At 41.3% G+C, this 14,955-nt stretch overlaps 1 protein-coding gene across 11 annotated transcripts in view; it reads right to left on the reverse strand.

The window, feature by feature from the left end:
• UNC13A (unc-13 homolog A) overlaps positions 1 to 14,955 on the reverse strand; it is a 335,107-nt gene that overhangs the window by 200,380 nt on the left and 119,772 nt on the right. For 7 of the 11 annotated variants that reach the window (XM_077273632.1, XM_077273616.1, XM_077273623.1 and 4 more), the window contains exons 9-10: positions 14,244 to 14,454; positions 13,949 to 14,074 (exon numbers count right to left, since the gene is read on the reverse strand). In XM_077273632.1, the coding sequence (XP_077129747.1) occupies positions 13,949 to 14,074; positions 14,244 to 14,454 (337 nt within the window). The remainder of the gene's footprint in view (positions 1 to 13,948; positions 14,075 to 14,243; positions 14,455 to 14,955) is intronic. The other 4 variants (XM_077273640.1, XM_077273664.1, XM_077273656.1 and 1 more) reach the window with 1 other exon arrangement.

A 14,955-nucleotide genomic window follows, 5' to 3' on the forward strand; every position in this document is an offset into this window, starting at 1 on the left:
CTAGGTTTCAAGAAAGGGGATATGGACACCGGCCCATTCGTCATGCCTACAATAGAGCACAGAAGGTCACAAGAAATCAACTTCTCTATGCCAATAAGGATAAGAGTTCAAAATCAAACCAAGTACGGCTGATTACCACGTATAATGGCCAATGGAATGAACTGACTAAAATCATACATAATCGTTGGGCCATCCTATTGGCTGATCCAATTCTGAAGAGAACTTTGACATCCAAACCCCTCATAACGGCTAAAAGGTCAAAAAATGTATCTGATCTACTTGTAAAGAGCCATTATGCTCCAAAGAGATCTATTCAGATGAATATGTTTGGTGAAGTGCAAGGTTTCTTCCCGTGCAAAAGATGCAAAGCCTGCGCAAATACAGTCAAAAGTAAGGAATTCCATAATTTTGATAACACTCGTACTTTTTCCATTAGGAAATACCTCACTTGTACATCAGAGGGAGTAATTTATGTGGCATCCTGCCCCTGTAATAAACTTTATGTGGGCATGACCACACGTGAACTCCGCATCAGGATACGCGAACATATACGCGATATAGAAAAGTCAAAAGAAGCCAAGGACAATGAACATTTAAAAACGCTCGCCAGACATTTCCATGCCGTACACAACTCTGATGCCAGTAACCTTCGATTCATGGCAATTGATCAGGTAACACTGGGTATTAGGGGAGGGAATTTATTTAGAGTTCTTTCACAAATAGAAAGTCGTTGGATTTTTAGGCTGAATACATTGGTCCCATTTGGACTAAATGAGAGTCATGGATTTGGATCCTACCTTTGAATTGTTGATTATGGGTAAATTTATCTTATTTGCGTTGTCCTGAGTTTTGTTTTATCTGTTTTTAAATGTGTATATTGATTTATTTTTTATTGTATGTATTTTTTAGATATGTCTATATATATGCTTTGGGAACTAATATATTATTATGAAGATCAGGAGCCCAACTCTTTGGGGAGGAAGATGGACTTTGAAGGATTCTATGAAAAATTATTGAGCACAAGATGGAAGAAAATTATTTATTTATCTATATATATTTATTATTAATATTTTTTGATGTGGTATATATTGGATATTGATATATATTTATACTTATGCTATTTTATTATGGCACATTGTATTATGTTATTATATTAGGTGATTAAGTGTTTCATTTGATATCAGGGCACATACTTATATTTTTATTTTTATATAGTATTTATTACTATTTATATATACGGTATTTATATATGCTTACATTAGTCTAATTAGTATTAGTTTTTTTATATCACTTACACATGAGATTTTAATTTTATATATATATTCCATATTAATATATTATGCTGTATTACATATTACACTATGGTATATATTATATTGGTAATATTTATAGCACTTATATATTTTATCATATATTGCACTATATTATACACTATAATAGTAATATTTATAATATTTACAAGTTCCTTATTTAATTTATTTTTTATAAAATAATATTTTTCACATACACTGGCACTATGATATATATTTATTATGGATCTTGGTATGGTTGTATTGTATGTGTTACATATGCATAAGTATAATTTTATAGCTTTAGAACAATGTTATTTATTATAGTTGTATTGTATTTACTGTGCCCAATTTATCATGGGTTGGCGAGTTATTACTATTACAATATGATGGCCTTTAATAGGTTTTGGCTGTTATTATAGGCTTGTCCCTTTATATATATATTAGTTGGTGTTTAAGGGCATTTACTCACTGCTCTGCCCGTATGTGGCTGTTAATAGTCCCCTGAACCATATATGGTCTGAGTCTTTCCTCTTCTGATATTCATGCAGCCAGTGCGCATGCCCGGATACTTCCGTGCCCGGATCTTCTCAATGCGCTCACGTGATGCGCGAGCGTCTCCCGCTGCTAGGCAGCGGTTGATAGCTTGCGTCTCAGGAGCGCAGGAGGAAGTATCCTCATATGGGGCGGGATAGTGCCGGCGCATGCGCCGCATATTGGCTGATGTCACTTTCATTGCTCCCATTCCATTGGATAGTCCCCATATATATACGGATATGAGCTCAGTACTTAGCCACGCCTCCTGAAGAAGAGAAGCAAGCGAAACGCGCGTCGGGGCGGCAGGTGGAGATACCAGGCTTTGTTTATTTAATAAGTAAGTTTTCGCTGACTTAGGTCCTCCAATTTTGGTCTAAATACTCTATCCTTGTTTCTGGTAGGACTGTTGGTTATGGCACTTGCCGTTTTAGCTTGAACCCTTATACCGGTCCTAATGACTATACAGGACAAATTGGTGTTCTATATCTGAGCGGTCCTAGTCAGTGTTGCTTGCTTTTACCTGGAGAGTCTGATACCCTTTTGTTATTATATATAGTACTCAGTGGAAAAAATACAAAATAATATATGGGTATATATGACATCTACTATGGTAGTCCTTACATCTATATATCTTTGATAATGTTATTTGTAAATATACCTGGATATATGTCTCCTTGAAACCTGCTTGGTTTGTGGTACTCTAATTCTTATGTAAACAATTGTTTTGTATAAATAAATATTTAGAAAAAACTCTTTACCTCATGTGATTAATATACAAAAGGGGTTGTGGTGTTATGATTAGTATAGAGTTGATATAATTGATCCGGTGGTGTTTAATAGTAAATTATAGTAGACTAAGGGCAGTCGGACACCGAATAACATGGCCGACGACCACATCACAATGTTAGGACTGGCTGGCGGCTCTCCTGACCCGAGCGTAATAGCTTGTATTTCTGTGCAGTTATCACGCTTGGGTCAGGAGAGCTGCCGGCCAGTCTGAGTATTGTGATACGATTGTTGTCCATGTTTTAAGGCCATCTGACTGCGCCCTTAGGGTACCGTCACACAGTGCCATTTTCATCGCTACGACGGCACGATTCGTGACGTTCTAGCGATATCGTTACGATATCGTTATGTCTGACACGCTACTGCGATCCGGATCCCCGCTGAGAATCGTACGTCGTAGCAGATCGTTTGAAACTTTCTTTCGTCGTCTAGTGTCCCGCTGTGGCGGCATGATTGCATCGTGTGACACAGGTTGTATACGATGTGCGCACAGTAACCAACGGCTTCTACATCGCAAATACGTCATGAAATTATCGCTCCAGCGCCGTGTATTGCAACGTGTGACCGCAGTCTACGACGCTGGAGCGATAATTATACGACGCTGCAACGTCACGAATCGTGCCGTCGTAGCGATGAAAATGGCACTGTGTGACGGTACCCTTAGAGCCAGAAAAGTGAGACGTACCCCGCTATCAGCTGGAATGTGCCTCCAGCTACATCCAGTCTGGGAAAAATTCTGTAAACTGAACCACATGGACTCTAGAATAATACATTGTAGCAAACTGAAGTAATAGAGTCCAAAGGACTATAATCTACTTTTAAGCTTTTTCACATCAGCGTTATAGACTTTGTTTAGAGCCCCATCACAGGATTGGTAAAAAAGGTTGGACAAAGTAGAGCACCATACTTTGCTATTTTGTCCAGTAAAATGACAATAACCATGATGAATACTAAACAGATCCCATAATAGTCAATGGAATCTAACAGGCATTGTTGGTGTAGTCATGAGACAGATCAGGCACTGTTATTTTAGTTTTTTCTGCTCCTATGAGAGAGAATATGATTTACGCATATGTGAGTCTTATTCAGGTAGGAATACAAAAATGTGAGATTTCAGCTTGCATAGAAACCTTTATCCAGAAATATACAGTAAATTATACTGTAATATGCCGCCTGCTTGCTGCTGCTCCTTTACTGGTCCCTGTATCCAGGACATGGGCTACACGTGTCACATTCCTTGTGTCAAGCCACTCATGACCAATAGACAACGCCAGAAGCGTCTTACCTGGGCCAAGGAGAAAAAGAACTGGATTGTTTCTCAGAGGTCCAAGTTGTTGTTTTCAGATGAAAGTAAATTTTGCATTAAATTTGTAAATCAAGGTCCCAGAGTCTGGATGAAGAGTGGAGAAGCACACAATCCAAGCTGCTTGAGGTCTAGTGTGAAGTTTCCACAATCAGTGATGGTTGCGGATCCATGTCATCTGCTGGTGTAGGTCCACTGTGTTTTATCAAGACTAAAGTCAGCACAGCCGTCTGTCAGGAAATTTTAGAGCACTTCATGCTATCCTCTGCTGAAAATCTTTTTGGAGATGGAAATTTCTTTCTCCTGCAGAACTTGGCACCTGTCCACACTGCCAAAAGTACCAATACCTGGTTTAAAAACAACAGTATCACTGTGCTTGATTGGCCAGCAAACTCGCCTGATACCTTGACAATACCCCATAGAGAATCTATGGGGTATTGTCAAGAGGAAGATGATAGACACCAGACCCAATAATGCAGATGAGCTGAAGACTGCCCAAGCAAAGTGAAGGACAGCATCCAATCCAGGTGAAAAAACTCCTTTATTGTGCCAAATGCGACGTTTCAACATCAAAGGTCTTTTTCAAGCTGAAGACTGCCATCAAAGCAACCTGGGTTTTCATAACACCTCAGCAGTGCCACAGGCTGATTGCCTCCATGCCACGCCGCATTGATGCAGTAATTGATGCAAAAGGAGCCCCGACCAAGTATTGAGTGCATTTACTGAACATTAGTGTTGAGCATTCCGATACCGCAAGTATCGGGTATCGGCCTATATTTGCGGTATTGGAATTCCGATACCGAGTTCCGATATTTTTGTGATATCGGAAATCGGAATCGGAAGTTCCAAGTGTATGGTTCCCAGGGTCTGGAGGAGAGGAAACTCTCCTTCAGGCCCTGGGATCCATATTCATGTGTAAAATAAAGAATAAAAATAAAAAATAGGGATATACTCACCCTCTGACGCGCCCTGGTTGTAACCGCTGCAACCGGCAGCCTCCGTTCCTAAGAATGAGCGAGTTTAGGACCTGCGATGACGTCGCGGCTTGTGATTGGTCGCGTGAGCAGTCACATGAGTGGTCAATCACAAGCCGCGACGTCATCGAAGGTCTTAAACTCCTCATTCTTAGGAACGGAGGCTGCCGGTTACATCGGTAAGGTCCAGGGGCCACCGGACGGGTGAGTATATCCATATTTTTTATTTTAATTCTTTATTTTTTACATGAATATGGATCCCAGGGCCTGAAGGAGAGTTTCCTCTCCTTCAGACCCTGGGAACCATCCAGGATACCTTCTGATACTTGTGTCCCATTGACTTGCATTGGTATCGGGTATCGGTATCGGCGATATCCGATATTTTTTGGATATCGGCCGATACCATCCGATACCGATACCTTTGAGTATCGGAAGGTATCGCTCAACACTACTGAACATACATTTCAGTAGACCAACATTTCAGATTTTAAAATAATTTTTCAAGCAGGTGATATAAAGTATTCTAATTTACTGAGAATGACTTTTGGGTTTTCATTGGCTGTAAGCCATAATCATCAACATTAACAGAAATAAACACTTGAAATAGATCACTCTGTTGGTAATGACTCTATATAATATATGAGTTTCACTTTTTGTATTGAAGAACTGAAATCAATTAAATTTTTAATGATATTCTAATTTTGTGAGAAGCACCTGTATATATGGCTATGAGGCTGTCGAGTTCTGGTCAGGAGACCCACTGTCACGGGTGTGTCAGGTGTGACAGACAGTAGTAGTAGAAAATAGCGTGTGCACTACTGGTCAAATGGTGCTAAGGTAGGCTCCCACACCTTAATCCAAATAAAGAAAAAACCTAGCACTCAACTGATGCTTATGTGCAAATTTTATTGTAATACCCAAAAACGTTTCGGTCCCTCAAGCGGACCTTCATCAGTTACGTACTAAACTGAAGCTCGGGCATAAGAGACAATATTGTCTCAGGGCACTTGTACCTGCAGTGTCTTGGCAGAACGCTGTACTGGATAGAATGCTGTGGAGGATCAGGCGGTGGACACCGCGTCTGACAGCAGCACATCACGCCTGATCCTCCACAGCATTCTATCCAGTACAGCGTTCTGCCAAGACACTGCAGGTACAAGTGCCCTGAGACAATATTGTCTCTTATGCCCGAGCTTCAGTTTAGTACGTAACTGATGAAGGTCCGCTTGAGGGACCGAAACGTTTTTGGGTACTACAATAAAATTTGCACATAAGCATCAGTTGAGTGCTAGGTTTTTTCTTTATTTGGATTAAGGTGTGACAGACAGTCATCCTGGATCTGGCTGTAGAAGGTCTTTGCTTTTAGCTCAAGCACTTTCTTGACTTTTGCATCTCAATTATGGAGGGATATCCTTCTCCCTCTAGGACCCAATAGTTACCACCACCTTCTGCTGCTAATCACACATCTATGCTGAAGGTTTAAATACATTCAATTGCTGCAGCATGGTGCAGGTGTTAGCTCATACTTGCCTCAGTTTTTTTGAAGTTCTAGTAGTTGGCTAGTGTCTTTCCCTGAGGACCCTTGGAGGATTGCTGGCATGACATCTCGGTTGTCTTCTTAAGCTAAGTGGTTTCCCCATCCGTCTTCTCTCTCTGTCTTTAGTTTTCGTGAGGACTGACTAGTACTCACCCACCTCCCCTCCCTATTAAGGGCCTATCGCTAGGCTGGGATTAGGTTCCTGCTCGGCAATAGGTGCAGAACCTATATAGGGATGTTTAGGACAGACAGGGTCATTTTGGATCTGCCTAGGGGTCTCCACTCCCCTCTTACCTAGTGTTTGGGCTCCCCCTTCCCTCTTCCCATTGTTGTGCACTTACTTATCCTTCACCGAGCATGACACCCACGTCCAGTCCGTGCATTGTGATCAGATCCCAAAACACTGGTGTATGAACCCAACCATAGAGTGAAGAACTGTCATTGAGTCTCTTCTCACAGTCTCTTCTCTATTGGCGCTCATACAGACAGCCTATCATTGGCCTAAGTGCGATCTGGCAAAACATTGGATTCCGATTAGACCAATGTTAGTCTATGGGGTCATGCACATATCTAAATTTTTTGCTGCACGTCCGAGTTTGAACCTATATTTCGATCACAATCGACCATGCAAGTCAATGAGTCCATGGAAAGCATCGGACTACACTCGGATGACATCTGTGTGCTGTCCTATTTCCATGCACTGACACAACAGAGAAGATGGAGAAATTTGTTTCTCCATCTTCTCCTGATCTCATTACACAAGGCTCACTTTCTGATTAAACTGTGATCAGAGTATGATCAGAGTGGCATTTGCATTGGCCCGATTGTCTCGGATGAGAGAATCTAGAGCTGTCTGCACAAGTCTTTAAAAGAATACCACACAATGGATGGATATTTACTGCCATAATAATTGCTATATGAGAGTTTTGGCTAATGACAAAGAGTAAGAGAACAAGTGTGGCTTGTGGCCTGACTTTTTACATTTCTGATATAGTATAGTAAGTATAGTAAGTATGCCCTTACATGCTGTTGTGATGAGAAATGTGTCGTTAACTGATATTTGTTATGTTGTGTCTATCTTTACTCCATGTTTTCAAGCTCATAAATTTTGATTTTAGCACAGAAATAACTTCTAAAATCGAAAGAGATATTAAAAAAATAATGTTGTATATAGTATTGAGGATGGATCAAATATTAATTTTCACTCTTGCAAATACTAAATTGGTAATAAGGTCTAGTTGAAAAATAAAAACATTTTACATTAAAAGTATAATACACTGCAATTCTAAAGCCAAAGTGAAACAGTGCAAGTAGTAGCCTCATTGGTGGTACGAGGAAGTCTGGTGTTCTGTACTCTTATCAGATATAACTGTAGTTACTGTATAAGTGCGGTTTAAACTTACACTACCGTCTTAAAAGCTGTGTACATCTTTATAACTGATTTTATATTGTTCCCGTAAATCAAAATATTAAATGAAGTCATTTTGCAATATTGATTTAAAATGTCCTGTGTTTTGACAGCTGTTATGTAGTTCTGCCAGTCGCCATGGTTACAGACTGCAAACGAACCTTGTGTAGTCTGATCCTGCAGTCATACAGTATTTTTTTCCATCAATCCCTTTATCTCTGATCAATCTACTGAATGTATTTTAGCAAAAACTAAAAGAAAGATGGAAGGTGTTATGAATGCTGGATTAGCCTACACAAGATTTATGTTGTAATCTGTAATTATGGAGAAACATTGGTCTGCAAAAAAGCTGTAAAAATACAGGGGACATGTATCAAAGCATTTGTACTAGATTTAAAAAGCCACACATTTTCTTGCACATCAGTTTTGTGCAAAATATTTGTGACTCTTTGTGATTTTATGCCACTTTTGCCACTTTAAAAGTAGTTATCTATCCAAATAAGGAGTTAGACAGATTTTAGAAAAATAGTCACGGGCTTACACCAGTAAGTGAGTGGCATAGAAACTGAAATAAAATTCCTACACAGAAGTGTTATAAATCAAAGTTATCAAACATCGGGCAATACTTTGATAAATTTGGAGCAAATAATGGCAATGAAGCCACAATAAAAGTGAATTTAAAAAAGTCCCTACATAATAACCCCCCTATATTTTTAAATAAGACTATTTTGAAGTTGCTTATTTTAGATCAACTGAAGCAATAGTGAAATTATTTTCAAAGATGTACATCTCCCCTTAAGGTTACGTTACTTAGCATGTGTGTGCAAATGCCATACATCCAGAATTTACCATAATGTCGTCAATTAAGATTTTGCAGCAAAGTAAAAACCATGTGGATCATACATTAAAGCCCTGCAACAGGAAGCCACAGCCTGAAGCGCGCATGCAGACAGATTTACAGATGCACACCCCACGACAGGCCGAGTATACTTTCAATTTATAGCTGATAGACTGAATTGTCCAAAATATAAAAGGCATTATCACTACTGATTGGTGAATGCCACCTCTAGGAATGACAGAGCTGATACAGACCAAGTCAATATAGTTTACATAGTGTTAAAATGTGGATCGTATCCACTGCGGCCAGTGAAATTTTGTTAGGTTTTCATGAAGTTCCAATATTTTTTTATAACTAAATCATAACTGTTCTTTGTTTTTGGGTGGATGTGGTCAAAAGCCCCTGCACACAGGAAGTCTATCACCTCCAAAAACACAATTACAACTAAGCACATAGTCATAAAGGAAACTCAGCCACTATAAAAGTCTAAGTTGCGTTTTTTTTTAATGAGTTTTTTAATGCAAATTTTCAGCTGGGTTTTACATTGCCAGCAAAGTCCATGAAATATCAGAAATCTCATGTATTTTTTTGTCCTCAGTATTTTGTGCAACACCTTGGCTTTTGCACAATGCAGCATGTCACTGTTTTTCAGCATTTTTCACCCACTGAATGGGTGGAGCAAAAAAACGCTGAAATAAAGGAGAGCGGTGTGCGCGCCTGCTGCAGCAGAGATAATAGAGCAGTGTGTGCTCCTGCTGCAGCAGAGAGAATAGAGCAGTGTGTGCTCCTGCTGCAGCAGAGAAGGTAGAGCTGTGTTAACACATGCTGCAGCAGAGAACGTTGTGCGTGCCCGCTGCAGGAGAGAGGAAAGAGCGGTGTGCGCATATGCCACAGCAGAGAGGAGAGAGCGGTGTGTGCTCCTGCTGCAGCAGAAAAGATAGAGCTGTGTTAACACACGCTGCAGCAGAGAGTGGTGTGCGCATACGCCACAGCAGAGAGGAGAGAGCGGTGTGCGCGCCCGCTGCAGCAGAGAGGATAGAGCAGTGTGCACAAATGCCACAGCAGAGAGGAGAGAGTGGTGTGTGCTCCTGCTGCAGCAGAGAAGATAGAGCTGTGTTAACACACGCTGCAGCAGAGAGCTGTGTGCGCATATGCCACAGCAGAGAGGAGAGAGCGGTGTGTGCTCCTGCTGCAGCAGAGAAGATAGAGCTGTGTTAACACACGCTGCAGCAGAGAGCGGTGTGCGCATACGCCACAGCAGAGAGGAGAGAGCGGTGTGCGCGCCTGCTGCAGCAGAGAGGATAGAGCTGTGTTACCACACATTGCAGCAGAGGGCAGAGGGCGCATACACCACAGCAGAGAGGCGAGAGTGGTGGGAGCATATGCTGCAGAGTAGAGGAGAGAGCTGTGTGCGAGCAGAATTGTGCACTGAAGCTGCTCAACCAAGCCAGTGGTGCACCAAGATCTCTAATTAGCAAATGGGGATAAGTAGTCATTTTCACAAAATGGAGGCACAGATTTATACCTTAAAAGTACGATTATGTTCTACGGTCCTAGTCCCTTATATGACTATGTGCTTAGTTTAAATTACATTTTGAGGTGACAGACTCCCTTTAACTGTAATTTTCTAAAACTATACAATGTACATTAATTTAATCTTTATTTTGTAAAAAATCACTAGTTGATGTAAAGTATTTCTTACTAGGGCCAGTACTCTCATTATATATCTATTATATATCATCACAGATTTGCTGTTTTCATACACATTGATTATATACAGTGGAGAAAAAAGTATTTAGTCAGCCACCAATTGTGCAAGTTCTCCCACTTAGAAAGATAAGAGAGGCCTGTAATTGACATCAAAGGGAGACCACAACTATGAGAGTCAAAATGGGAAAGAAAATCCAGAAAATTATCTTGTCTGATTTGGCAAGATATATTTTGCAAATTATGGTGGAAAATAAGTATTTAGTCTCCTAAAACATGCAAGATTTTCTGGCTCTCACAGACCCTGTAATTTTTTCTTTAAGAGGCTCCTCTGTCCTCCACTCATTACCTGTAGTAATGGCACCTGTTTGAACTTTTTATCAGTATAATAGACACACTCCAAACTCCACTATGGTGAAGACCAAAGAGTTGTCAAAGGACACCAGAAACAAAATTGTAGCCCTACACAAGGCTGGGAAGACTGAATCTGTAATAGGCAAGCAGCTTGGTGTCATGAAATCAACTGTGGTAGAAACAGTAAGAAAATTGAAGACATACAAGACCACTGATAATATCCCTCGATCTGGGGTTCCACGCAAGATCTCACCCCATGGGGTCAAAATGATCACAAGAACGGGGAGCAAAAATGCCAGAACCACATGGGGGGACCTAGTGAATGACCTGCATAGAGTTGGGACCATTGTAACAAAAGCTACCATCAGTAACACACTACACCACCAGGGACTCAGATCCTGTAGTGCCAGATGTGTCCCCCTGCTTAAGCCAGTGCACGTCCGGGCCCATCTGAAGTTTTCTAAAGAGCATTTGGATTATGCAGAAGAGTATTGGGAGAATGTCATATGGTCTGATGAAACCAAAGTAGAACTGTTTGGTAGAAACAAAACTCGTCATGTTTGGAGGAGACAGAATGCTGAGTTACATCCAAAGAACACCATACCTACTATGAAGCATGGGGGTGGCAACATCCTGGTTTGGGGCTGTTTCTCTGCAAAGGGACCAGGACGACTGATCTGTGTACACGAAAGAATGAATGGGGCCATGTATTGTGAGATTTTGAGTGCAAACCTCCTTCCATCAGCAAGGGTATTGAAGATGAAACGTGGATGGGTCTTTCAGCATGATAATGATCCCAAGCACACCACCAGGGCAGCGAAGGAGTGGCTTATGAATGAAGCATATGAAGATCCTGGTGTGGCCTAGCCAGTCTCCAGATCTCAACCCCAAGATACCAACCTTGTGAAAACTTGCCGAAAACGTTTGACCTCTGTCATTGCCAGCAAAAGTTATATAACAAAATATTGAGATGAACTTTTGTTAATGACCAAATACTTATTTTCCACCATTATTTGAAAAATAAATCTTGCCAAATCAGACAAGGTGATTTTCTGGATTTAACAGTAATACACAGTAGTATGATACCGCGCTCAAGGATGAATAGGCAGAATGAATGCTAAGAATGGTATAACCAGTCCTCATCTATTAATCCGCTAGGGACAACCACAATGTTCACCCTTTACGCTTAGTCTGGAATGGATACAAATAGCCTAGCACACCGGAACACACCACACTACTTATGGCATAACCTGATGCTGGTGGAAATACTACCCAGGATGTACGAATGTTACCTTGAAAAGTCAGATGCTGGATGGAGGGTAGCAAATAATAGGTGACAACTAAATAGTAATAAACAATAAATGACAACTAGATTGAGACAAGTGATGAATACCAACTAGGCAATCCCCATAAATAGAATAAAGGTGCTTACTTGTGGTTAGCTGTAATGTAAAGTATCTCCCCAGGGAGCTGTCTGTAATGATATTGCTAATAAATGAATGAGGGCAAAGAGACGGATAGCTGCAACTTCTGGCTTGCCTAAAGATTGCAGAGTGGCGTGCGATGAGGCGGAGTGTGCAGGCAGTCTGTGCCCATCTGATTCGTGTGGCCACAAGGGTATGAGACGCCATGCAGAGCCAGGGAGGCCCCGGCCGTTGGCATCCCTGGATACCAAGCAAGGAAAACATGGCCGTCAGGTCCCACCTGTATGTGATCTCGATTTGTTTTCTCATTTTGACACTCATAGTTGTGGTCTACCTATGGTGTCAATTACAGGCCTCCCGCATCTTTTTAAGTGGGAGAACTTGCACAATTAGTGGCTGACTAAATACTTTTTTCCCCACTGTATGTGTAGGAACAAAACAGCTAATATAATTCTAGAAACTACTCATTTTGTGAATTAATTTAAGGACCAAAGGTTCCTTATATTGTGTGTAAAAGGTTGTATGGCACACTGAGAACTTGTAGCTTCGTACTACAGACCCGCAGGGACCATGCCGGTCGCCATACGGTTCTCACTGTAGCAGTGTATGCAGCAATGCTTCCATGAAACACTTTGGTAATAAGGCATCCAATAGAGCATGTCACAATGTTTTAGAAGCATGAAACTAAGGGGTAAATTAAAGCTGCCACAGAGAAGGACTTTTTTTGGGAAAAGAAAAATACTACTTTTTGCCTGGTGATGTGTCTCAGTACACTGTCATCTCTCATTCCTATCTGAAGATGCTTCAAGCATGAGTAGTTGGAATGCCGTGGTCACTAAGAATCCAAATTAATTACGTTAAAGTGTATATTCAGGACTTTAAAAAAAAAAAAAAAAAGCCTAAGCACTAACAGATGGGTAGTTGCTACCAAGTGCCTGTTGAGTTCTGCGCTGTTCTCCGCTGGCACAGAGTGGTCACAGACTTCTGTTGACATCATGTCAACAGAGCAACGGTTTCTTTTCTTGTTGACAGGGCTGAACTACTGGTGTCATGCTGATTGACAGTCGACTTCTGCAGCCTAATTGGGAGAAGGCAGCTGTCAATCAGCATGAGACTAATAGTCCCGCCCTGTCAACAGGAAGAGAAACTGGTGCTAGAGTAACCCTAGATTTGTGTTACATTTCTGAAATCTTGTTAAAAGAAAAGTGGCTGCTGAGTCATGCTGCCCAAACCACAGACAACGCAAATCAGATACGTTATTGCAGCCATGTAAGTTTTACTCTGAAACGCAGTGACATTTCGGAGAAAACATACTTTGAATAGCCGGCCAGGGACTACGCGCCTTGGATGACTATAGTAGGAGACCTGTCAGTCTAGGAGAATGGGGGCAGGGAGAAGCTCCTTGGGACCTCTCTTGAGCTAGTCTCACTTGCTCTAATGAAGAGATATCACACACTGGATGGGTTCTTACTGCCTCAATCATTGCTCGATGAAAATTTGATCTAATGCCAAAAAGTCTAAAAAGTTTGGCTTGAGGTTTGTCTTCTCTGGTTTCTGTTTTTCCATCAATGCCTATATGTGTGTCTAATAAATAGTTTCCTTTTCTTATGTAAATAAAATTGGGAAAGGTTACCCTACGGGTGTCTGCAGAGAGGTGGATTGTCACCACACAAAGGAGCTATAAGACTAAATTGGTTTTTCCTATACAGATTACGGCCTGTCTTGGCATGTGCATAGGACGAGCACGTGACTCTGCAGCACTCACACTGCAACATCTTGGGACTGACCCACCTATCGGACAGGTCTAATGACTGCCGACTCTCCAAAGAATGCTGCCGACTGGTGAGGCGGCTTGAACCAGAGACAGACTCCACATCACTGCGGCCGTTTGTGGCAGAGTCTGCACTATCGTAACGCCTGCCATCCAGGGAGAGAGGAGACAGGTCAGAGGGGATCACACACACCCCTCCATCCTGCCATCCATCAGTTATTAATGTATAATGGTATAACGATGTTTAGCAATATTACATAACATAGCAATTAGAGCACCATAATGTTATCATAAGCAACTGGTTGGTATTTGTACCTGATCGGTCGATGATCTGAGAAATCCATTTCGTAACTGTGTACTGAATCAGTGTATGATCCATGGGAACTGTACTGATGTCGCACAGGGTACTGATGCACAGAGGCGTTAGGCTGACATGTGGAGTAGTATGCTGGAGGGATACTATTGCTAGTCTCACTTCGATAATCACTATCACGATCATCCACAGCACTATCAGGATCCTCATTGTCTGGAAGCAATTAAGAAAAGAATAGCATTGTTAGAAGAATAGAATTAAGCATAATTTAGTGTAAAAAATTAACGTTACAGGGAGAAAATGAAATGTATTCCTCCGGGGGAGCCACCGGCTTTCAGTCATAGAGACATACCGTTGACTTGGACTGACAGCCAGCTCTGCAGTGCATCAAATTGACAAAGTACAGGGTCATGATTACAGCCGCCAAGCACAATGCTGTGAGCGGTGACTGTACCAACAGCACGCTCGGTTGACTGAAAGCCGGTGGCTGCCGCGAGGAGTCAAGTTAATTTTCTCCCGTGAGCCGTACTTTCACTACAGCAGCTAGGCACTTTTCTAATGCTATTAAACCACAGATTGACCTCATATGTGCAAGTTAATAGCGTTATCCAACGTGACAGGTTCCCTTTAAGTGTGAGACTAAGATTTTTCTAGGGAAAATGGCTGTGATGTGAATGGGATATTTTCTTTGCATTCATTTTAATGTAATTTACT

Source organism: Ranitomeya variabilis, chromosome 1, assembly GCF_051348905.1.
Source record: "Ranitomeya variabilis isolate aRanVar5 chromosome 1, aRanVar5.hap1, whole genome shotgun sequence".
NCBI lineage: Eukaryota > Metazoa > Chordata > Amphibia > Anura > Dendrobatidae > Ranitomeya > Ranitomeya variabilis.